The 24,828-nt window shown below is 35.8% G+C and overlaps 1 protein-coding gene across 6 annotated transcripts in view; it reads left to right on the plus strand.

Moving 5' to 3' along the window:
* The window catches only part of Tanc2 (tetratricopeptide repeat, ankyrin repeat and coiled-coil containing 2), a 312,553-nt gene that overhangs the window by 175,440 nt on the left and 112,285 nt on the right, over positions 1–24,828 (plus strand). For all 6 annotated transcript variants that reach the window (XM_057773318.1, XM_057773320.1, XM_057773321.1 and 3 more), the window contains 2 exons: positions 9,323–9,586; positions 19,017–19,142. In XM_057773318.1, the coding sequence (XP_057629301.1) occupies positions 9,323–9,586; positions 19,017–19,142 (390 nt within the window). The remainder of the gene's footprint in view (positions 1–9,322; positions 9,587–19,016; positions 19,143–24,828) is intronic.

Below are 24,828 nucleotides of genomic sequence, written 5' to 3' on the forward strand. Positions count from 1 at the left end.
AGTATTCAAGAAGACATTTGCATGTGTTCCTGTGTCGTGTTATAGCACATCCTATTTTAAGAAAAGATTTAAATTTCCATATCTTCTTGGAATGTAGTCAAGATTTGAGTGTGTGAGGAAAAAAGAAAAATGAAGATTTCTTCAAAAATATGATTAAATCAGGAGCTAGAGTAATTGCTTCAGTATTGAGTCCCTTGAGCATGAGTGATTATTTCTTTTAGTCTGTCATTACTGAGTCGGGAATGCATCTGTTAAAACCAGATGACAAGATCCCACTGAATACAGAAGGTGATTGCCATAGATTTGGTTCTTCATTGTATGCCTTTGGAACTCAGAGTTCTACAGATAGATGCAAATGAAAATTATAATTAAGAACATTAAATATAAGTTCAAAGAAAACTTTATATTGGCAGCATAGAAAACAAAATACTTGTAAATAGGCAAGCATTTTCACATATTTTTGTTAAAATAATGACAGTAAACTTTTATGGGAAAAGAAGTGAACAAGCACTGCACATCTAAAAAGCACAGGATTCAGGAAGATGAGGCAGGAAGATTGAAGGTCTAGGCCAGCAAGCGCTACACATCAGGACCCTGTTTTGAGGGTGGGAGGGAGTAAAGAAAAATAAAAAGTTCCTTAAAATTTTTAATTAATCAGTATTTCTGTGTGCACACGTATGTTTATATACTCATGACTGGGGACAGAACGGGATGCTGCAGCGTACATGTGGAAGTCAGAGAACATTCGTGGGATGTTTCCTACTTCCACCTTTATATGGACTCCAGGGATTGAACGCAGGTCACAAAACTTGTACAGAAAACGCCTTTACCCAGTGAACCACATTACCTTCCCTTCTGAAGTAAAAGTTATTTTGATTAGGTTATCAACTGCTAGATTCTCTCTAGACTCCTGAAAGTTTGGCTGTGCACATCCTTAAGTGAGTACTCAGGGGTGAGAAGTGAAAGGGGGATGAATGTTTTCTGTCATCCAAGGCTAGAGAGTATTCCTCTTCAGTTCTGTACATGCAAATTCATGTCTATCCCTACACAAAATCATTTGCTTTTCTCTTCATGGACTGCAAGTATAGTTTGGCATTTCTTTTTATATGCAGATTAATCTGTGTAAAGCTTTTCTCAGTTTATTACTTGCCCTTTATGCTCAATCCCTTTCCATTGTAGGTATTCTAATATGTTTATATAGCTTCTTAGATTTTAATGTAGCCTTTCAAAGTATATGTTACTGTGATGTGTGTTTTGTGTGTGTGAATTATACAAAGTGTCATGTTAATATAAAACTTTTTAAAGAACTATATAATACCCATTTTCTCTGACTACTCCAAGTACAGTAAGCAAACATTTCCTCACATTTCATTTATGAACATTTAGCTTACCCCCACTGCCTCTAATTCACAGCATTCCTCAAATGTATACCTGAAACTAGGATTTCTGGGTCATGTGGTGTATGAGTAATTAACTTTATAAAGTATGTGAGAGTGTTTCCGGCAGTGTATAAAGCATCTTTTCTTTTTTCTCATATGTTTGTCATGACTTGCTACCATAATCCCCCAAACCCCAAGTATGAGTATTTTAAGATAAATTTATACCAACTATATTTGACTACAAGGTCTCATCTGAACTGTGAGGTGGTTTATACTCTCTTCCCACTCATCTCTTATATTTGTGTATTCTGCTGAAAAAAATTTTATATTTCATTTTAAGATGCTATTCCCCAATCATGTATGTAATTTATATATGAATTTTAGCCTTTCTAAGATTAGAAAATGTCTGTATTCTGTAGCACAACTGACTCAATTTCATAATGAAAGTGTAGACCCAGATTATTTGACTTAATAATTTTAGTAACTAATGGTTATAAAACTGTGTCTCTCTTTACTTTGCATTTCTTATACAAATTTCCCATTACATGCAAAAGAAACCTAAGTACAAAGAAAGCAGCAAATATAGCAAGTGGGAGAAAAATGAGCCACTAGAAACAAAAACAAGTAATAGATAAGTAGCAGAGATGGAGCAGTGCAGTACCCCGAAAGTCAGCTAAGACAAAAGGATGCTGGGAGGAATGAGTGGAGCCTTGTGAAGAATACAGAGAGCTTGAGGACTCCAAGGAGTAAGAGGGTGTTTAACAAATAGAATCAAATATTTTTCTGCATTGTTTTTCTTTTAAGGATTACCAAATCAAAGCGTTTGTATATATTGTAGCCAGTATGAATGTCATCTGCTATTTACAGTATACATATTTATACTTATTTAAATTCACTTATTTGAAATAGATACTGAGTAGGTAAAAAGCATATAACAAGGTTTTATAATACAAAATCAACACAAAAATAAATTGTACTCCTGTATCCTAACAACTGAAAATCCAAAACAAAATTAAAATTAAGAAAATAAGTCCATTGGGGGCTGGAGAGATGGATCAGAGGTTAAGAGCACTGACTGCTCTTCCTGAGGTCCTAAGTTCAATTCCCAGCAACCACATGGTGGCTCACAACCATCTGTAATGAGATCTGGTGCCCTCTTCTGGCCTTCAGGCAACATGGAGGCTGAACACTGTTCACATAATAAAATAATAAATTTTAAAAAAAAGAAAAGAAAAAAGAAAGTAAGTCCAAAAATACAAAAAATGATTATAAAGTAGAACTGGGAAGATGACTGTGCTGGTAAAGTAATTTCCATGCAAGCCAAGAACAAGTCCCACTCCTAATACTCATGTAAAATGGTGGCCATAGTGATATGCTCCTTTGATCCCTGGGCCGGGGAGGCTGAGACAGGAGGATTCCTAAGGATTGCTGGCCAGTCAGTCTAGCCAAATTGGCAAACTCCACATCAGTGAGAGACCCTGTCTCAAAAAATAAGATGAAGACCAACTAAGCAAGATACCCAACATCAGTCTCTGGCAAACATGCCAAAATATTTTAAATAAATAGGAAACTAGAAATGCCTCAGTTTTTAAATACTATAAATTTCTTCTCTGGAGTCCTGAAAACTTTCAGATTACTAGTTATTTTGATCCTATGTGGTCTTGACTCACCTCAATATGATACTCTATGTACCACAGAAAGCTTTCTCTATGGCATCCTATCTTCCTTCTCAAAATCACAGTGCTCTTTAAATATGAGCTGGAAAACTCAAATACTTATAGGGTAGTTTTATATTTTTAATTTTTATAATATAATTTTATTAGCATAAATTTTATGCCTTACTACTACTAATTTTCATCTGTCATTATTACATTACTTTAAACAATAATTTTTATAACCCCAGTCTTTCTGAGATAAAATTGTTGATGTATATATATAATTTCCAATATTCATTCTTTATACCAAGTTTTGATTAGATTCTTTTGGAATGGATGTGTAGCAAATAATGACCAAAGTGTGAATCCATTTTGGTTTCTGCCTTTTATTTACCTGAAGAATCACAGTTCCCTCCAGAAGAGTTTAATCTTCAGTCCCTCTTCTAGTCATGTCTTGGGATTATTTTTTCTTTCAGTCTTGAATTTTTTGAAAGAATTGATTTTATGTCTAATAGCCTTATATCATTTAACACCTACAGACTATGACCATGTGCATTGTTCATTGATTATATTCACTTTTGTGGCCAAAAAGCAAAGTTAACAGCTCTTCCCTTGTTCTTTTTTTTTTTTTTTTTTTTTGGTTTTTCGAGACAGGGTTTCTCTGTGGTTTTGGAGCCTGTCCTGGAACTAGCTCTGTAGACCAGGCTGGTCTCGAACTCACAGAGATCCGCCTGCCTCTGCCTCCCAAGTGCTGGGTCTTCCCTTGTTCTTTAAGGAATATTTAGTCCAGTAGGATGTTGTGTTCTTTATTTCATCCAAGTTGCCCTCTGAGTCATTTGCTGAGTCCTAGATAATTTGGATTAGCTTTTTCATGCCTTTCTTACTTGTTTTCAGAAATGGGCAAGCTCATTACTAAGTTTTCTAGTCCTGTATTCTCAATTCCATCATCTTTCCAAAGTGTCTGCTTATAATACATAGCATTAGATCTTAAGTATTCATTGGGCTGTATTTATATTGCAATATGTATTTTTGTTTGTTTTTTTTTTTTTACAAATCTGGCACTTTGTTCATTGAAATTACTTAAAAGACCAAATGACATTTTTCTTGTATAATTAACCTGATGAGGTTAATAACCACTTTGTTAAACAAAGACTGTGGTCCAGATACAATGTTTGAATTCTTTTAGTGCGTTATGATCCTGTAAGAAATCTATAGAGAACTAATCAGATCATATCATTGAAAGGCTCTTTTGTCAGAAAGCTTTCATAAGGTACTGGAGAACAGAAGAGAGTGTAGATATGCCCAAGGGGACCCAAGTACTTCCAGATGGAGCTCTCCAGCTATTCTGTAATCACTGCTCTGACCTGAACATAAATCACCAAGATTTGTACAGACAGCCTTGCTGTCACAGAGAGCTTCCAGGAATTTCCACTGAAATAAGTGATGCCCTCAGGCCACATAGCCAAGTCAGACTGTCTAAATCTTTCACATATAAACTATTAGGAAACAGCTATTCCTGGGTGCACCAGAGAAGTTTCAAACTTTAAACAGCACATTGCTTACTCCACTTTCCTTTGTCTTGGTCAGTAGCCAGTACCAGGTTTCCAAGCATCTCTGGAGATAAGCATAGAGTGAGTGGTTCAGCCTGGCTGTAAAATAATTGTATGTACTCTACATATAGATAGAATTTCTTCTTAGGCTTGGAAACTGAGATTAAAAAGTAATTACTCTCAGGATGTCTTAGTTAGGGTTACTATTGCTGTGATTAAACACCATGACCAAAAAGCAACTTGGAGAGGAAAGGGTTTATTTGGCTTACATATCTAGAGTCACAGTTCACTGAGGGAAGCCAGGGAAGGAACTCAAAGTGAGCAGGAACCTGCAGGCAGGAGCTGTTACAGAGACCATGGAGGATTAGTGCTTACTAGATTGCTCTTCTTGGCTTATTCAGCATGTCTCCTTATAGAACTCAAGACTACCAATCCTGAGTGGTACTACCCACAATTGACTGGGCCCTCCCACATCAATCGCTTACTAAAGAAATATTCTGTAGATTCACCTATAGCCTGATCTAATGGAAACATTTTCACAGTTGAGGTTTCCTCCTCTCAGATGACTATAACTTGGGTCAAGTAGACATAAAACTAGCCAGTGCAGTGGTAATACAGGCCCACATTCCACCCAAAAATGGACTATGGATATTTTCCTTTGTTTAAAAAAAAAAAGGGGGGGGGGAAATGGTGCAGGAGAATTGTCTGTATTCTGTCAAACATGTTTTAAATAAACCCTGATTGGCCAGGCAGGAAGTATAGGTGGGACAACCAGACAGGAAGTAAAGGTGGGGCAAGGAGAACAGGAGAATGCTGGGAAGGAGGAAGCCCATTCCTCCACAGTCCTGCCCAGATCACTGAAGAAGCAGGATGTGACCTGTCCTGCTGAAAAAAGTACTGAGCCATGTGGCTAACATAGATAAGAATAATGGGTTAATATAAGTTATAAGAGCTAATACGAAGCCTGAGCTAATGGGCCAACCAGTTTATAACTTATGGAAACCTCTGTGTGCTTTTCTTTGGAACCTAATGACTGTGGGAACTGGGCAGGACAGAAACCCCAACAAAGCAGGGCCTCATGTTATACCATAGAATGATTGAATATGCAGATATCAGCATGTTGCTGTAAATAGCATTTTATTTTGTTATTTTATTTTCATATATGGTCTCTTTCAGAGTTACATACCCTTCTGAGGTTAAGGATTTATGATTTGCTTTTTGCATCACTGCATTTTGACACATACTACTTAGTTAGGCTACAGCAAGTCATTAGATAGGTAGGTAGTTAGAATTAGTTAAAAGTCACCTAAATATGTAAGCATGACTAAGCAAAAATGATGGAAATTTTAATTGGTGATAACTGTTCAAAGAATTTACCTTCTGATATTTCATGTGATTTGTTTATTTTAGTTCTTTCTGTACCTACTGATTCCAAGCCAATAAAACCAGCTTAGTCATACTTTCTGTGCAAAATTTCCAAAATACAAATAAGCTCTATAGAAATTGTTATGGAATATCCTCAAAAACTAAAATTACATCTGCCATCTGATCTAGTTTTAGTGCTCCTAGATTCCCAAAAATGCCCATCGTCATGTCATAGAAATACTTAAACATCCATGCTGTATTGTAGCACTGTTCTCAATAATCAGGAAATGGAACCAGCCTAGATATCCACCAGCAAATAAGTAAAATGTTAGAGTTATCACTAATATCCACATGACAGAGTCTATACTAGGCTGTTTTGAGATTTCTTTTGCCAATGGACTTAATCCAAAACTCTTCACTTTAGCCTCAGGCAGACTCTTCAAATAAGGGAGAAAAGAAAAAAAAAAAAAAAACAGCCACTGCCTTCACCAAAATATCACAAAAATGATTTCTATGCAACATTCTAAAATTCTTCTCTGACACTTTTTGAACCAACCCCCAGCATTTCAAGTCATTATCAGCACCATTGTCTAACATGCTTCTACTAGTGTGCCCAATTAAGCAATGCTTAAAGCATTACACTGCTTTCTTACCCAAAGTACCAAAATCCATGTTATTCCAAACAAAAGTATGGTCAGGACTATCATAACAATACTCCAGTCCCTGGTACCAACTTCTGCCTTAGTTAGGTTTTTGTTGCCATGAAGAGACACTATGACCACGGCAACTCTTATAAATGAAAACATTTAATCAAAGAAACTCGCTTGCAGTTTCAGAGGTTTAGCCATTATCATCATGGCAGGGAGCATGGCAGCATGCAGAAAGAGGTGGGGCTGGAGCTGAGAGTCCTTCATCTTGACTCAGAGACAACAGGAAGTCGACTGACAGTCATATTGAGGGAAGCTTGAGCAAAAGTGACCTCAAAGCCCACCCCACGGTGACACATTTACTCCAACAAGGCCACACCTCCTAATAGTGCCACTCCCTTTGGGAGCCATTTTCTTTCAAATCACCACATTTGCTAACTAGTCTAAAATAGTCAAAGCAAATGACCAGATTTAGTGAGTATGAAATTGTTATCTGAGTGACTGAGAGTTGGGGAATTATGTTAAAAAAATGCTCTCATTTGTGGAAATCCTAGAATATTATTGAGAAGGCTGCCTTCTAAAAAGCTGAAAGCTGAAAGTCTATTTTTTGGCAGTAACCTTAAAAGGGAAGTCTAATTGGTCTCTTCTACATGTTTCCCTAACACATACACACATACTCACACAAAAAAAAACTTTACCCAGTTTGAAAATACCCATTTTACCAATACTGACATACAAAGATAAGTTCTGTATTTTAGAACAAGTTATATATCTCTAAAATATGCCATCATGTACATTTTTTCAAAGTAAATCATTCTTTACTTAAATGTTTGCCCAGGTAACATATACATTTATTCCCTAGGTAGAATACTTTTAGTATGAGTACTATAAAAATTGCACTGAAGAATGAGCACATTTATTTTCTGCATCTTGGTAACATTTGCAGCATCCTCTGAAACTGCAGAACAGCACAACCAGAAATAGAGTTCGTTGCTCACTGTTTCTCTGGTTTCAGAAAGATGGTAGTGGGACATTAGCCTGTGTCCTCCCGCTTGTTTTCTCCTTTCTTCAAGAGGGGTCATAGAGTTGATACTAAGTTGTTTGATTTTTTTTTTTAAGATTTCTTTATTTTTGTGTACCTGAGTGTTTTGCCTGCTTGTATGTTTGTGTTTCATGTATGAGTTAATTTTAGTCCCCAATTTTTTCTCCATGTTCTTCTCTTTTCAAAAGAGTTTCTGGATTCCACAGCTGGTTTCTTTTTTAAAGTTGCTACCACCTACCTCATCTTTCGTTTTGGCTTACCTTGGTTTCTCCTTGTTTACAAAGACTGGCTGAGATACAGGAGCACAATTTTTCTTGCTTCATTTTATTAAGTGCCTACCCTTAATCATACATTATCCATTTCTTTTGGTTTTTACAACTGACTACTATGCAGGAAATCAAAAGTGCTAAATATGGGGATTTGACTTCCAAAATTCCCAGGTCCCCAAAAGTGTTCAATGGCATTTATGATTTCATTTTTCCGGAGGACTCCAGAGTGTATACCTCTTCCCTGGTTTCCCTTTAGTTTTGAGATAGGGTCTCATTCTGATAATCCAGGCAGGCCTACTGTATGCCCAAGCTGACCATGAACTTGTGATCATCCCCATATGCATCCCAAGTGTTACAGACCTGTGCCGCCACTCTCATTTCTCTTCCTCAGGTCTCAGAGTTGAGTCTTATTTCTTCACCTTTTCTAGTTTCTTTTTCCAAATCCTTTTTCTTTGTGTGGTTAAAAAAAAAAAACAAAAAACTTTTTTTTTCTTAAAGAAAGTTTAGGTTTTATTTTCTAATTTATCTTCTTTTGTATTACAAAATCCAGACCTCCACTTAAATTTACAGAAATAAAACTATACTTCATAGTATTATGGAAATTACCTCCTCAGGTTCTTTCTTTTCTTTGGCAATAGCCACATTCAAATTATAGGAAGAGAACATGAACTAAGTATAAAACCCTCCTGGGATGATATGTTTTATTCTTTTAAAGTTATTACTAAAAATTCAATAATTTAGACTTTACTGTTCTTCATCTTTTCATTTCTGAGGTTATGAAAATGTTCCTATTCATGTATAATTATTAATAAGACTAGATAAAATTCTAGAAGACCTTTCAGGTTTTAGTTTAATTAAAATCATTATTCTTTAGCGTGCCACTTACAAGTGATATGCAAAGCGATTAGAACTGAGAAGAATAAGAAAGGTCTGTGTCGCTTTCTTATTTGAACAGGGTCTTTCTACTGTATTAATTTCTATTTTGTTGTTGTTTATTTTAATCATATGTTTTATTGTTGTTTGGTGCGTGTGTGCTTGCAAACATGAGCTAGGAAATAAGTGGGTAAAAAGTACGAGGAATAGAGGGAGTTTAAAGAGACTGTTGGTGCTCTCTGGCAGTCCATAAAAATATGCAGATATGTTTTGGGTAATTCTAAAAGCTTAGCATTGATGGGCCATGTTCTTGGTGCCTTGGCACTGGTGTATGAATTTGTTTAATTCAAAGAAATTGTTAAATACATGAAAGATATGACTGTTTAATGGTTTTGGTCATTTAAACATCCAGGGGTAAAAAGGACATGGTAACTTTGAAAGGCAATGTTAGTAGTATTCTCATCTACTAATGAGTTTTTAATCATAAACAGATTAATTTTTTCTTTTTATTTTTTTAAACATCAGTATACTTTATTTTTCAGCTACGCTGACAAATTATTCGGAAAACATGGAGCGTACAAAATATGTTGGGGAAAGTGGTAAAGAATTAGGATCTGGAGGAAACCTAAAACCATGGCAGTCTCAGAAATCCAGCATGGACTCCTGTCTGTACCGTGTAGATGAGAACATGACCGCCTCCACATACAGCCTGAATAAGATCCAGGAGAGGAGTCTGGAAACGGTTTTATCCCAGTCAGTACAGTCTATTCCTTTGTATCTCATGCCGCGACCAAATTCAGTAGCAGGTAAGTTGTGTTTTCTTTTTCTTGTTTAAGACTATTTTGCTGAATGTGTAGTGAACAGAAATACGACCAGTCTTCCATTTGTGTTTCTGTACCTTATGCCTTTGAACCTAGGAGAAGGTTCATCTTTTTCATCAAGTGGTTTCCCAGTTCTCCTCCCATGATTTGCAGAAACATGTAACAAAATCAAAAAGAAGGCAAATAAACTAGTTAATCTTATTGTTTGTAAAAATTTTAAGGTCTGGGTGTGTAGCTGAGTGGTTTAGCATTTACGTCATATGCATAAGGTCTTGGATTCAGTTTCAAGTACTGCAACAAAAAAGTTTTAGTTTGAGGTTTTAACTTTTAAAACTTGAGTTTTAATAACCATTATTTAATTGGAGCATATTTTGGTAGTTTGAATATCAGAAATCATCGTCCATCGTTTGAAGATATAACAGATGAGCAGGCAAGAAACTCAGCTTCTTTTTCTCTCAGCTCAGTATTTTCACAAAACCTTTACAGGCTTAGTTTAGAAGGCCAGGTACCTTCATTTCCTAACTCAAATGCCACTAGCAGGATCAGCCAAAAGAATGACACAGGAGGATAAGTAACTGGAATACCAAGTCTTTTTTTTTCCTCAGTAATACACAGGAGTAATGTCAAGGATATTTTTAATACAGCTATGTTGCTATTCAATAATTCAAACCAGGAATTTACAAAAATAGCCATCCTGACATTTTCAAAATGTATTATCATCATCTACACTTTGTCCAGACTACAAAATAAAAATTGTCTTTGCCTTTCCCTCTTTCTAAATTAATGCCCGGACAGATCTATTTTGTGATATGGAATAATAAAACATTTATTACCATTAGACTTACTTTCTAGGGATATTATTAGTTATGCAATCAGGTGTGGTGGTACTTATCTGTAGTTCTAGTATTCTGGGGGTAGAGACAAAAGGGTCAGTAATTGAAGGCCATTCTCAGCTACATAATAAGTTTCATACCAGAATGAAGTACAAACACAAGACTCTATTGAAAAACAAACAATGAAATGATTCATTATGTTGATGCTAGCTTCTTGCCACTCATTTTCTTTCTCTGCCTGTTCTTTTGGTTCTGACCTCTGGGAAAGAATACCAGCACCTGTTACCAGGTATGATGAGGGAATGACTTATCTAGAAGATTCTTCACTTTTATATGGTGACAGCAAATTTTCTCTTTTAGGTCCCACTAAATATATTGATCTTCATTTAGATGTGGTGCCTCTCATATTGCAGCCTGTAGTGATGAGGCAAGCAGGCCATGTCCCGCCACCCAGCTAGCTTTACCCGAAATAATTACACAAAAACTGTATTCATTTAAAACACTGCCTCGCCCATTATCTCTAGCCTCTTCTTGGCTAATTCTCACATCTTAATTAACCCATTTTTAATAAATCTGTGTATCACCACATGACTGTGGCTTACCGGCAAGATTCTAGCCTACATCCGTCTCTGGCCAGAGAGCTATGGTGTCTGCCACACTGCCTTTCTACCCAGCATCCTGTTCTGTCTACTCCACCTACCTAATTTTCTGTCCTATCAAAAGGCCAAGGCAGTTTCTTTATTTAACCAATGAAATCAACACAAAACAGAAGACCCTCCTACATCAGCAGCCAATTGTATATATTACTAACCCCTCTTCATGTTGCCTTGTGAAAGTTTGTATTCAAGGACCTGAAACTACTTTCAGCTACTACTTTTTTCCTGAGTGATAAACTTACATTTCTGACCCTGAAGTTTTTTTTTTATATTCTTCCACCATCCAGGGTCATTAAGTAGAGTGAAGTATGAGATCCTTCACTGTCCATTATTATGAAATACCATATGCAATCATAGCCACAAAATTAGAAGGATGGCATTGCCAAGCATTGATGGGATTATTTGTGATGGATAAAATGACTGCATATTAATGATGGGAGTATGTTATACATTGGTTTTCTTAAAGCTAAATATATATTACCTAAAACCTAGTGATTGTACTCAGAATGTCTGTGAAAAATAGGTGTTCACAAACAATATTGCTTACTGGTTGAAGAGCAGTCAGTTTTATTCCCATTGATAATGGTGCTGCTTTGACCGTGAGTGTATGAGTATGTAGACATACATGTTTTCATTCCTCTTAGGTAGGTACTTAGGAGTGTACTTGCCATTCATGTTAGATTTTGAATTTAACTTTTTAAGAACCTGCCACATTATTTTACAAAGTATACCAAGTTAATATGCCCTTTTACATTCCTAACTAGCAAGGTACTAGGGTTCCTGTTCCTCTTTGTCCTTTCCATCATTGGCATTTGTTTTACCTTTATGATTATAATTAATGAATGTAAGGTGATATTTGATGATGGCTTTAATTTTCAATATGCTAATGCTTAATAATACTGAACTTATTTTATGTACTTACTAGTACTTACACATTTTCTTTAGTGAAATTTCTACTCAGACCTTTGATAATAGCTTTTGATTGAGTTGTCTGCCCTCTTACTGAATTTTAAATATATATATAATATATATATAATTTTTATAACTATAAACATGTGTTTGCAAATATTTTCCCCCTTTGATAATCATCTTTTAATTTTTGTTGATATATTGTAAAGCACAAAAGTTTTAATTTTGTTGAAGTCTATCAAAATTTTTAGTGGACATTGATCTTTGGTAATATCTTTTCTTCATTTCATTAGCAGGTGTATTGTTTATATTACATATTATAACACTAGTCTCTCTGTCATTTGAGTTTGTTTTGATTCAAGGTTGGAGATTATTTCCTTCTTCTACATACTTTGTGTTCTCCCTTTACCTTTCCTTCTTTTCAAAATTCTATTATCCTTAATCATTTTGCCAGGAGGTGAAAGCAGTGTCATTTTAAGTCTTTCTAGCTAACATAGCTCTTTGGCTTTTGAGAGAGGGCTGATCAGACAACTTTAAAGGAAAATGAAGACGAAATGAAATGGCTCAACTGGTATAGGCATTACTCTTGCCTAGTTAGATCCATAGAACCCTCTTGACAAAGGGAGAAAACCAAATATCACAAGGTGACACATATGGACATATATAATTCACTCAATAAATAAATGGATAAAATTATAGGGAAACGTGAATGTACCATTAGAGGCCAGATAGGATGACCCTGAAGAATTAGGCTCTTACACTGTTTAAATAGTATGCATGACAATGGCAGAATACTTTATCAGGTAATTCTTATAAGTGGTGCTGGACAAGGTTTACTGTTGCTTAGAGAGCAAGTCAGCAGTCAGACAATGGTTTGTTTTAGATTGTTTTCTGACTCTGGAAACCATGGTTTTAGAATGCTTCCACAGACACAGGAAAATGAGCTGTGAGCCAAATGAGTCATTTTCAAACATTGATAGACTGTAAATTTAAGATATTTCCAGAATGTAAGGAAATAAAGTTATTTCCATAGGGAATACTCTGCGAAATATATAATGTATAAGAATCTAATAACACCATGAAATCTGGTAGTTAAAATAATATATCTAAATTAGTTTTCTTAGCTTTGAAGAGTCCCATCTTTACATTTTACCTCTGTCTATATACATACATATTTTCATACACTTTTTAATGTGTACATAGAAATGTTTCTGCAAAGTGAGTAATGTAAACCTTGATGATCAAGAATAACTGAGAAGCCGGATGTGATAACACACACCTTAAATCCCAGTACTCAGGAAGCAGAGGCAGATGGATCTCTGAATTTAGAACCATACAGTACCAGTCTAGGACAGCAAGGGTTTCACAGAGAAACCTTGTCTCATAAAACAAAAAAAAGTAACCGAGGTTTTCAAATAGGAAAAAATCAAGTGTATTTATTCTTCTTTGTTTCATCAAAATTTCAGTTTGCATACAAAAGTAGGTTTCATTATATTTTTGTTTATCATTGTACTTTGCCCATACTCATTCTTCATGAACCTCCTCATCCCTGCCTCCCAGTGGTTTCTTGTGATCCCCAGAAATGGTCTCCTTCCTGCTTTCATAGAAAATATTTTTAATCAAGATTCTTCATAAAAGAGAAAACATGCAATATTTGTCCCTCCCCTATCTTCTTCTCTTGTTCCCCACATGCTTATTCAATTGTCTTAAACATAGAAGCCCCCAGGAGTCATGTAAAGGGGGGATTAATATTAGAAATAAAAGCCTTTGTTCAAATACAACTTTTTAACTTCCCTTCTTTTTTAAACTTAGTATGAGTAATACAAAGAGATCAAATAATGTTGAATAACAGTGTAAAAAGCTACACTGACTGTGTAGTGTGATGGGTCACCTGTAAACTCAGCTCTTAGGAGGCTGATACCGTTAATGGTCAGTTTGCACCAGGCTGGGAACACATTTAACAAAGCACTGTCTTTACAAAAAAAAAAGTTAAGATACCATTTGCACCACTTTTAAAACCTGGAGTAGTAATCTCTTAAGTGATTCTTTCTATGTTAAATATTTCTGCCCACTTTCAGGAGAGAATTATATTCTTTTGCATAAATTCCCATGATGCTACACATCTGTAATCCCAGAACTTGGAAGGGGAAAGTGGGGCAAGAAGCAAGAAACAAAGCCATCTCCTCAGTTACCTCATGAGTTGAGACTGACCTTGTCTAAAAATCAAAGAAAAGCTTAAGTAAAATAAAAACAAAATTATTCTGTGAGACAAAGACCCTGTTTGGGGCTTTACAACCCTAATTTTTTTCTGGGACAGTAGAGTGAGCTCATATACAACTGTTCTTAACAGTAAATAATTTTAATTTTTTTAATCTTTTTACTTTTACTCCTAACATATATAGTATTATAATAACATATATTATAAAATTCCTAAAATAATCATCTGTATTTTATTAACTGAAATATATGTTGGTCAAATAGATTAGCTGTATAGTTTCAGAAACGTGACTAGCATAAATTAGGTTCCACATCCAAGGATAGTACTATTTACTGGGATTATAAAACCCTTCATCTCGATGACTAGGGATGTAGTGGAGAGGAAGTGCACTAGCCTTTCGAGTGGCAAAATGACCCAGGGTGACTTAGGACAGTCGGTAGCTTGGGTCTTTCCTGAGGTTGCTCAGTTTTCTAAATGCAAATTTAGATTTCATATACCTTTAAATTAAAATTTTAAGCGATGAAAATTTTAAAGTCTGAGTTTTGTGGCATGCCTAATTTGAGTTGCTGTTGTATATTTGTTTTTAAGCTTTGCGTTGGAAGGAAGTGACTATTGTGGATCTGTGGTTGCATGGCTGGAATTATCAACCGGCTGTCAGTGGTCATCTCTGGTGTCTTAAAATGAGATTGGCAATGAATTGGAAGTATGTGGGAAGCAGGAAGTGTCTGCAGCAGCTGTTGTTGTGCTTTGTGTGGGAAAGAGGGATCTATTGGAAAAATACAAACTCTGTTAAAAATGTAATCTCTCCATCCATTTGTTAGTACTTGGAGCAGCACAGTTTTCTAAGAAAAGATCTTAAGCAGGTAAATGCAGATTTCAAATCTAAGGGGATATAAATGAATCTAATTAAAAACTATGATGAAGATTTTGTAGAAAATCAAAAGGAGCTTTTCAGCAGTCAGAATAATAACTTTATTTGTATAAATATAGCAAGTGGCCTCTGCCCAAATATGGGAAACAGAAGTTTCCCTGCAGCCTCCATGCACGCTCTAGCTCAGCAGAAGTGAAAACTGTGTCCCCGTGGTCTGTTCCATCAGCGACAGCTGGCACAAGAAGAAATGACTAGATAGGCCTCTAAAGTCAGTGCGGCGGATTTCTGGAATGCTCTCCGCCAAATGCTGTCTGTTGAGTGGTTTTTGTTTTTTGTTTCTTTCTGTCCAAAATATATCTAAGCTATATTCACTTTTTAAAGAATGCTTCTATTTGTTAAATGCTTTACAAGTATTGGTCTTCAGCTGTTTCAATCTAATAAAAATCTAATTTAAAGTAGGTTTTCTCTCTTTTTCCTATTCCCTCTTCCTCTGCTGAAAGCACGGTTTGTAAATGACAGGATTTATTGACTTCCTTTTAGATGTTTTTCTTTTACTTAAAAATTTTTATTGTAGATTTATTTTTTCTATTTCCTCTTATTGCTTGAATTTATGTAATTATTTTTTATATTTGCCAAGTGTTCACTAGATATTATAATACTAATTTAACCTGATAAAATTATCTCAGAAGTATTTGCCAGTATACTTTCAAAGTAAGAGTGACATTATGAATGGGAATGTATTTGTCCTTACAGAGCTCTCAAGAGTCTTTATAGAGGAGGATGCTATTATTGTTATAGTTATCTTCAAAGTTACCCAGAAGCACAATGTTAATTTGCTTATTAATTAATTGTTTAAATATTACCTTAAGCTCAAGATAAAGATACAGGTATTAAGCCAGGAGATGGTGGTGCATACCTTTAATCCCAGAACTCGGGAGGCAGAGGCAGATGGGGTCTCTGTGAGTTCGAGACCAGCCTGATCTACAAAGTGGTTCCAGGACAGCAAGGGCTGTTACAAAAGAGAAACCCTGTCTTCAAAACAAAACAAAAAGATACAGATTTAAGTGTATAATATTCAGTCATTGCTCAGGCATTTATTGAGCATGAACTATTCAAAGCACTGTTCAGAGCACTTAATTGTCATCTTTTGAAAAACAAAGATCCTATCCTCATGAAGCTTACTTTGTAGTTGGAAAAAATAAACATAATAAATAATTTACATAATATGATAAGTGGTACTCTATCAAAAAAGTAAAAGCAGCATCAGCATTATCTGAGGGAAGATCTGCACATCACCAGGCCAGGCATATTCAGTAGTGTCAAGTATTAAAACAGAGGTGATATGGTTGAGGATAGAGCCAGCAGATCACTAAATGTAAGGAGGGCAACACTGAGCATTATGCTCAGGACACTTAGTTCATTGTCTGAAGAAATAGGATAATCAAAAATAAATCAGATGTTACCACTTGCTCTAAACAACCTAGTACATAAGTAGTATGGAGACATGCCTATAAACACCAGCAGTTGAGAAGTGGAGGCAAGAAGGTTGGGAATTCAAAGCTGCCCTCAGCTTAGTGAATGAGGCCTACCGGGGCTCATGATTTGACTGGGAGATCAGTCAGAGAAGCAGAGAAAGTATAACCAGAGTACCTTCTGACAAAGGGAGAGAGGTAAGATTGACACAATATGACAAAAAGTTTTCTCAGAAAATTACTTGGGGTGGAGATGCTTCAAGTGGCAGGGTAGAAGAGTTTGATGTAATCCCGTTTGGTTCCTTGTACTTCTGTTTTGAGTTTTCTACAAAAACCCTTCTGCATCAGGGTTGCTCCATTTTGCCTTTGAGTGATTTCCTAGTTTGGGAACCTTGCCGTGTTTTCATTCATATGGTGAGTAGTGAGTGTTCGCCCTGCTTGTGCACTTCCACTTCCCAGCACCACTTACTGAAGAAACTTCCTTTCCCTGGTGTGTATATTCTTAGCACTTTTGCTAAAAATTAGTTACTTGTAGAGATACTTTTTTCAATCTTTATTCTGCTCCTCTGACCTATGAATCTATTTTTATGCCAAAACATGTAATGTTGATTACTAGAGCTTTATAGGGTTTTGAAGTCAGGTAATATGTTTTCTGTGAAGAATTTTGATAAGGATTCGGTGAATCTATAGATCACTTTAGTAGTGTGGACGTTTTTAACAGTATCCATTCTTCTAATGTGTGAGCACAGGATGTCCTTCCAATTTTGCAGTCCTTTTTAGTTTCTTTTATTGTTAGTTTCTCATTGTAGAGCTTTTTTATCCCTTTATTTTAAAATTTATTCCTAGATATTTCACTTACTGTTTTTGAGTCTTTTTTAAATGAGATTGATTTTTTATTTCTTTTTTTTTAGAATATTTGCTACTAATGCATCAAAACACTACTTTAAGTTTTTTATATATATAAGATTGTATAAACATACAGCTCCAGGCCAGTCTACATATAGAGCTCCAGGCCACCCAAGGCTACATTGAGACCTTATCTCATTAAAAAAAAAAAAAAAAAGTGGCAAAACTATTAAGACTGTGTTGACATTTTTACTGTCGATTTTGTTTTTAACATATTAATAAGTATTATTGCCTAAGGTTAGTCACCACAAACAGCTTTCCTATGATCTATATTTTCTGTCCATGGGCTTGTTTCCTTAAGCTGAGAAAATCCCAAGCTTTTTCCTTTACCCCTTTTGCTTCCTCTTTTACTCGTTTATAATCAAGTATCACATAAGGTGATTTATGTTACTGGTAGTAAAAATGGCTTGTAAAACTTTCAAGGCAAACCACTATGTCATCTGTCTTAGTTTGGTTTTCATTGCTATAATAAAGCACCATGACCAAAAGCAGCTTGAGGAGGAGAGGGCTTATTTCATCTTTACAGCTCTCAGGTCACATTCCATGAACTGAAGCAGACTCTGTGAAGGAATGCTGCCTACTGGTTTGCTCAGTTTGTTTTCTTATACACCCCTTCCCAAAACCACCTGTCCAGGGGTAACACCACCCACAATGGGCTGGGATGTCACACATCAATTATTAATCGAGAAAATGCTCTACAGGTTTGCCTACAGGCAAGCTGATGGAAGTGTTTTCCTAACTGAGGTTCCTCTTCCCAATAACTTATGCTTGTGACAACTAGCACATCATCTTCTGTAAATCTCACCTGTAATAGAATTTCTCACCTAGAAAGAAAGGAAAATAGTGGCAAAACACTTGAGGCCCAGCAATCATGAAGAGGTAATCCTTGGGCTTTCTTCCCTTCTGCCACATTTATGCTAATCTTCAATGATAACCAATACTCTATTTTAAACACTTATTTTCAAAAGCTAAGTTGTTTATACCACTACCTAGAACTTACTGAGGTAATAATTTTAGGCCTTTCTAGTTTGTTTCTGTTCTCTATTTGAATATGAAATGTATTTCTCTGTTAATATCATAGAACCTCTCTTGGCAAGTGATAAGATCTGTGAGGTTCTGTCTTAAAGAATCAGGTAGAATGAAATTTCAATTTTATTTTAAATACTTGGGGGTTTTTGTTGTTTTATTTATTTATTTATTTATTTGGTCTTTTGTTTGTTTGGTTTTGGTTTTGGTTTTCAAGACAGTATTTCTATGTGTAGCTTTGGAGCCTGTCCTGGAACTCACTCTGCAGACCAGGCTGGCCTCAAACTCACAGAGATCTGCCTGCCCCTGCCTCCAAAATGCTGGGAATAAAGGCGTGCGCCACCACCACCTGGCTAATACTTAGTTTCTTAAAGGCATAAAATAAGTGAATTATATATTGTTCGGGGGAGGGTTATTTTTTGCTGGTGTAAGCTTTGAGTCAAAGGTATGGATGATAGCAACTAGATTTTTTTTAAAGTTTTCTAAACTTATGCATGATAACTATATTTTTTCTGTCTTATTAGCTACCAGCTCTGCCCACTTGGAGGATCTTGCTTACCTGGATGAGCAGAGACATACTCCTTTGAGAACTTCTCTTCGAATGCCAAGACAGAGTATGGGTGGAATTCGTACACAGCAGGATCTAAGAGGTCAGAATACAGAGGGCTGTAGTGGTGCCTGAGAACAAGTGAAAATGGATAATTTTCAAAATCCTTATTCTCCTATCCCCAAACTTGATCTTCCTTTTAAGACGTGAGATGATCTAGTTTAATATGTAACTAGATCATTCCACAGATAGATTGTACTCATAGAAGTGTGTTGTCATTTTGGAAGAAACCAAATGAAAAGAGCTGGTAGTGGTAGAGGAAACAACCTTCCTTAAGGCCCTGGAATTCAGAAGTAACTCTGACCAACTTCAGTCCTAGAGGTATTATTGGAGGTAAACTGTATTTTACTATAGAATTACTCTCAGTTTTATTCTAATGACCATTTCTAGTAACATGTAGTAATTCCTTTTCATGGTGTTTCAGATAGTGCTGACAACATCTAACCAACATCCTTTCACTCACTTAAGCACTCTATTAGTTACTTTTCTCATTTTTATGGCAGAATACACAGCATTTTCAGGATGGAAGTGCTTATTGTAGCCCACAGTTGGAGGATATAGTTTATCATAGCAAGGAAATCGTGTCAGCAGGAACACAAGGCAACTGATCCCACTGCATCTGTAGTCAGGAAGCAAAGAAACGTGAATGACAGTGCTCAAATTCATACTCTCTTTCTTTATTCAACCTGGGACCCCACCCCAAGAAGTGGTACTGTACACATTCAGGGTGAGTCTTCCCTCCGTAGTTAAGCCTTTCTGGAAATGTCTTTATGGACACTCCTCATAGGTATATTTCTGTGGTGATTCTAAATCCATTCAAGTTGATATCATAAAGATTAACCATTACAGGAACCCATTTCTTTACCTTCTCTGTGGCAGTATACATGCTATAAAAGAAACGTAGTCTTTTCTTTCATTTTGTTATGAAAATAATATCACTGAGGAGACTCCTCTGTTCTCTGTGTCACTTTGCTCAAAATGAACCCTCTCTGATAGCTTTTAACAAATGACATTCCTCAGATATCTAACAATCTATAGCTCAAGCATTCTTTTTAATTTTTAGCTTATTTTCTCATTGCTTTTGTCCTGTATCCTACCCTAAGCAGTTCAGTGACACATGCATTTCTCACACAGGAAAGAACTTACTCATGCAGGGACTGCTCATTCTGGAAACCATTTTCTTCATAGTTTTTCAGTAATGGCTAAACAAATAAAAGACTGATTTATTACAATTGCTTTATTGCAATATGTTACCATAGTCACATTAACAGTAGTTAATAATCTTTTAGTTTGGCTCCTTATTTTTCTCATAGTATTTATTATTTCTATAGTTTACCATATACTAGTTGCTTGGTATATTCAGTTTTGTATTACCCCCGTAGAAAACAGAATTATTGGCCAGCAAGGCAAAATGGCTCAGCAGATAAAGGGTGCTTACCAGCAAGCCTGACAAACTAAGATTTATTCCTGGGACTCACATGATAAGAGAGCTGACTCTCTAAGTTGTGCTCTGACTTCACACATGCATGAACACACTGAATGTTTTCAGAAAGAAAATGGAACTGTGCCAAGCACCACTTTAGAATGTTTATACCCAAAGCTTCAACAAGTTTAATGAGAAGAAAAATTTATTTGTTCCAGGACCTCAGTGCACAGAAATATTAAATAAAATTGAGCACAACTACTTATCTGACTAGATCTTCAGGTTCGTTTGCAAATCTGCCACACTGACATCACCTTGTATTTCATTACTGGAAAAATAACAGCATTTCATTTTCTCATTTTCTAAGCATAGGTGTACTACATAGGAAAAAATGACAGATTTCAGCTCTGGTAATTTAGGGTCTCCTTAATATTGAGTCCTATTATTTGATATCACATACATGCTTCTGGTATCTAAAGACTTAATAAGATTTTGGTTATACAAAATTTTATCAATTCTGGTGAGATTGATATTTACATTCAGATATATATTATATCTTGATTATAACAAAGATTTTTTAATTAAATAATTGAGCTTCAGCCTGAACATTCAAATAATAAAAGTGCATCCAAAGATTGATGAGAAAAGAAAGCGAACTTGGACAGATTATAGACCTTCTTAGCAAGGCTTTATAACTTAACAGTTATTATATCTCAAACTTTTCCTTTTAGGCACATAACCAGATTGTTTTCCTGACATCATTTTCGAAAGCTTGTTACATTGTGTTTCATTTAAAAACATACAAATTGCAGTCAGATTTCAGTTTGAAATCTACTTTTTCTGATTATAGTTGAAGTAAAAGTACCTTGTTCCCCCAAAAAAACAATAAAATGATTGTAAACGATTTTAGTATTATGTATATCTAGAGGCCAGCAAGATGGCACAGCAGATAAAAACAATCCTCAGGCCTGATGACCTGAGTTCAATCGTGGAGACCCACAGATAAGGAGAGAGCTGACTCCTGCAAGCTGTCCTCTGACCTTCACCCCACTCATTGCAGCACATACTTAACAAAAATAACTAAATATTAAAAAAACTGAGTATATTTCCAGCTTATATACTTCCAGTGTGAGCATGCACTCACACTCACACACATTTTCAAGTATTACTAAGTTTTATGATCAGGCTTTCGTTTGGTTTGGCTGCTCTGGAAACTGAACCTAGAGCTTTACACATGGCCACTGAGCCGCATACCCAGTCCTATACAGTAGGGTTTTATTTTGTTTGTATATGTGTGAGTGTGGACGTATGTACACATGTATGCAGGTGCCCATTGAGGCCAGCGAAGGATTTTAGATCCCCTACAGCTGAAGTTATTGGAGATTGTGAGCTGCTTGATGTGGGTGCCCAGAACTGAAGTCCAGTCCTCTAGAAGAACAGCAAACATTTTTAACCACTGAACCATCTCTTCGGCCCTGAAATAGTTTTTTTTAACCACAATTCTAATGTCATATAGTGCTAAGTCTTTAAAGATGTATACTGTGCACCTATAGTGTATCCAGTGGTAATTAACTGTATTGGCTAACTGATTTCAAGCGTAAAGCCAGCCTGAAATATGTCTACTAGTATAGTCTATATTGGCTATACTCTTAGATTATGGAGAACTCCAGAAAGCTTTTATTTATATGACTTGAGGTAGTATTTACCATTTTATAAACAAATATATCAGATACTAGTTTTAGCTGTTAAATGTAATAGTATGTTTTTTAAGTAATAGAGACTATTAAAGTATCTGTATATTCAGAGCTGGAAAGGTGGCTTAGTAGTTAATAGCACTTACTGCTCGTACAGAAAAACAAGTTTGTTTCCCAGCACCCACTTGATGACTCACAGCCTTCCATAACTCTACTTCCAGAGGACTTAGTACCTTCTTTTGATCACTGCAGGCACCAGACATACACATGGTATGCATATATACATGCAGCAAAAAAAAAAATCACCCCTCATACACATCAAATAAGTTAAATAAATGTTTTTAATTTTATAAATAATGTGACTTGTTACATGATAACATCAGGAAGGTGTAAAAAGTTCCATGTAGTTGTGAAAAACTGACTTGGTAAAAGGAAAGTAACCTCTTTTTTGGTTTTTTGAGACAGGGTTTTTCTGTAGCTTTGGAGCCTGTTCTGGAACTACCTCTTGTAGACCAGTTTGGCCTTGAACTCACAGAGATCCGCCTGCCTCTGCCTCCCCAGTGTTGGGATTAAAAGCGTGCGCCGCCACCAACCAGCCAAAAGTAACCTCTTAATGTCATGAGAATAGCTTCGGTTTTAAGTCACCAAACATGTCTTGGAAACCCCCAGGGGTTCCCAGACTCTTTAACAAACAGCTTAGAGAATATCATTGTAATTGAAGATAAATGTTATATCTCAAGAATTTTATGGTCTGTTTACAGAATTGCAAAAGAGGGAATGTTTTGAGAGATAGTAGATGTTAGAAATTGCTTATGATCATGGTTTAAGAATAGATAGAGTTCATTTAAAAATTACCTTAGCAGTAACTAAATTGTTTAATCATAATAGTTGTGTTTTAACTACTGGCACGAAAGTTATTAGGGTAATCTGAGCTAGAATTTTTGGATCTTCAAGTAAGTCACATTTTTAACATTGGCTTCATTAGTGAAAAGCCCTTTTCTTTTTCAGTACAGCTGTTCTGACCAACTGTTCTATAAAACTGATGTTTCCAGAAACTAAGCCCAACAGTAGAGAAAGGAAAGTCACACAAGTACACTGACCAGAGTTGCTTTGAAGCAAGATAACAGATTCTTAGGTATCGCTTGTTCAAAAGTTTAAACTCAAATTTTGAAGTAGTCATAAAAGGTGGTATTCTAGTGCAGAGTTCATGACTGCTAGCCTGCACTTAAAGCCTGTCTTTAAAAAATAGTTAAATTGAATTAACTTTATAAAACTTTTTAACTGAAGGTTTTGTAATTACTTAAGAGTTTTATTTTTTTATTTAGTCACCATTGTATTAATATAGGGTGTTGTGGGGAGCTGCAGGCTGTGTTCCTGCCGCCCCAGCTCCTGGTTGCCTTGGCTAGCTTATGCCCCGAAATAACAACACACAAACTGTATTTTTTTAAACACTGCTTGGCCCATTTAGCTCTAGCCCTTACTGGCTAATTCTATATCCCGATCAACCCATCTCTAATAATCTGTGTAGCATCAGTCTTACCGGGAAAGATTCAGCATGTCTGACCTGGCGGCTTGTTTCATTGTCTCTGCCTCTGAGAGGAGATGCCCTGCATCTGAACTCACTTCTTCTTCCTCCCAGCATTCTGTTTTGTTTACTCCACCCACCTATGTTCTAACCTATGAGGGCCAAGCAGTTTTCTTTATTAGCCAATGACCTTCCTCCATCATTTCCCCTTTTTCTGTTTAAACAAAAAGGAAAGGCTTTCACTTTAACATGGCAAAATTACATATAACAAAACAGTTATCAAGTAAAAATTATAGTTACAATATTTACATCTATTTTATCTTTATCATAACTAAGGAAAACTATAACTATCTATCTATTCTTCAACCCCATCAAAGACTCCAGAAGGATATAATATTACCTAAGTAAATGAGAAGTAAGCAACTTACAAAACTCTAGAAACCCCAGAGACATCTCGCTACCTGGACAGTCACTCAAAGTTTCTCTGTACCGTTGGGGCATCCATCTTTGGCCTACAGGCCCATAGTATCCAGAGACATTTTCATGAAGCAAGAAATTTCAAAGTCATCAGTCACTATTTGCTGTGTCTTGTGGAATGTCTCGCAGACTCTTTTATGAATCAGGAACCCCGAAAGATCATCTCACCTTTAGGCAAGTTTAGTAGTCTTCTCTCTGTGGGTTCTTTGTGTCCAGTTTATGCAACAGTCCAGGCAAGAGCAGTTTCTTGCCCAAATGGCTATCAAACTCCATAAGGATCCTCTTTGATGCCCATCTTCCTCTTGAAGTAGATTGGTGCTGCCAGGAGCAGAGTGTCTCATTGTCATGAAAAGTCCTAAGTTATTAAAACATTAAATAGTATATTTCGTAGTCTTTGAAAGATATGAAGAATGTCTATCTAAAATATATCTATGTACATCTAGAAAATCTAACATGACTACAAACTTGACTATTACAGATAACTATTAACAACTTATATACATAACATTTTTACATGAGCTACACAATCACAATATCTTAATCAATATCAGAAATACATATACATATAACAAAATTGACCTTAAATTTAAATCACTAAAGCAAAATCCAT

This window comes from Chionomys nivalis, chromosome 7, assembly GCF_950005125.1.
Source record: "Chionomys nivalis chromosome 7, mChiNiv1.1, whole genome shotgun sequence".
Taxonomy (NCBI): domain Eukaryota; kingdom Metazoa; phylum Chordata; class Mammalia; order Rodentia; family Cricetidae; genus Chionomys; species Chionomys nivalis.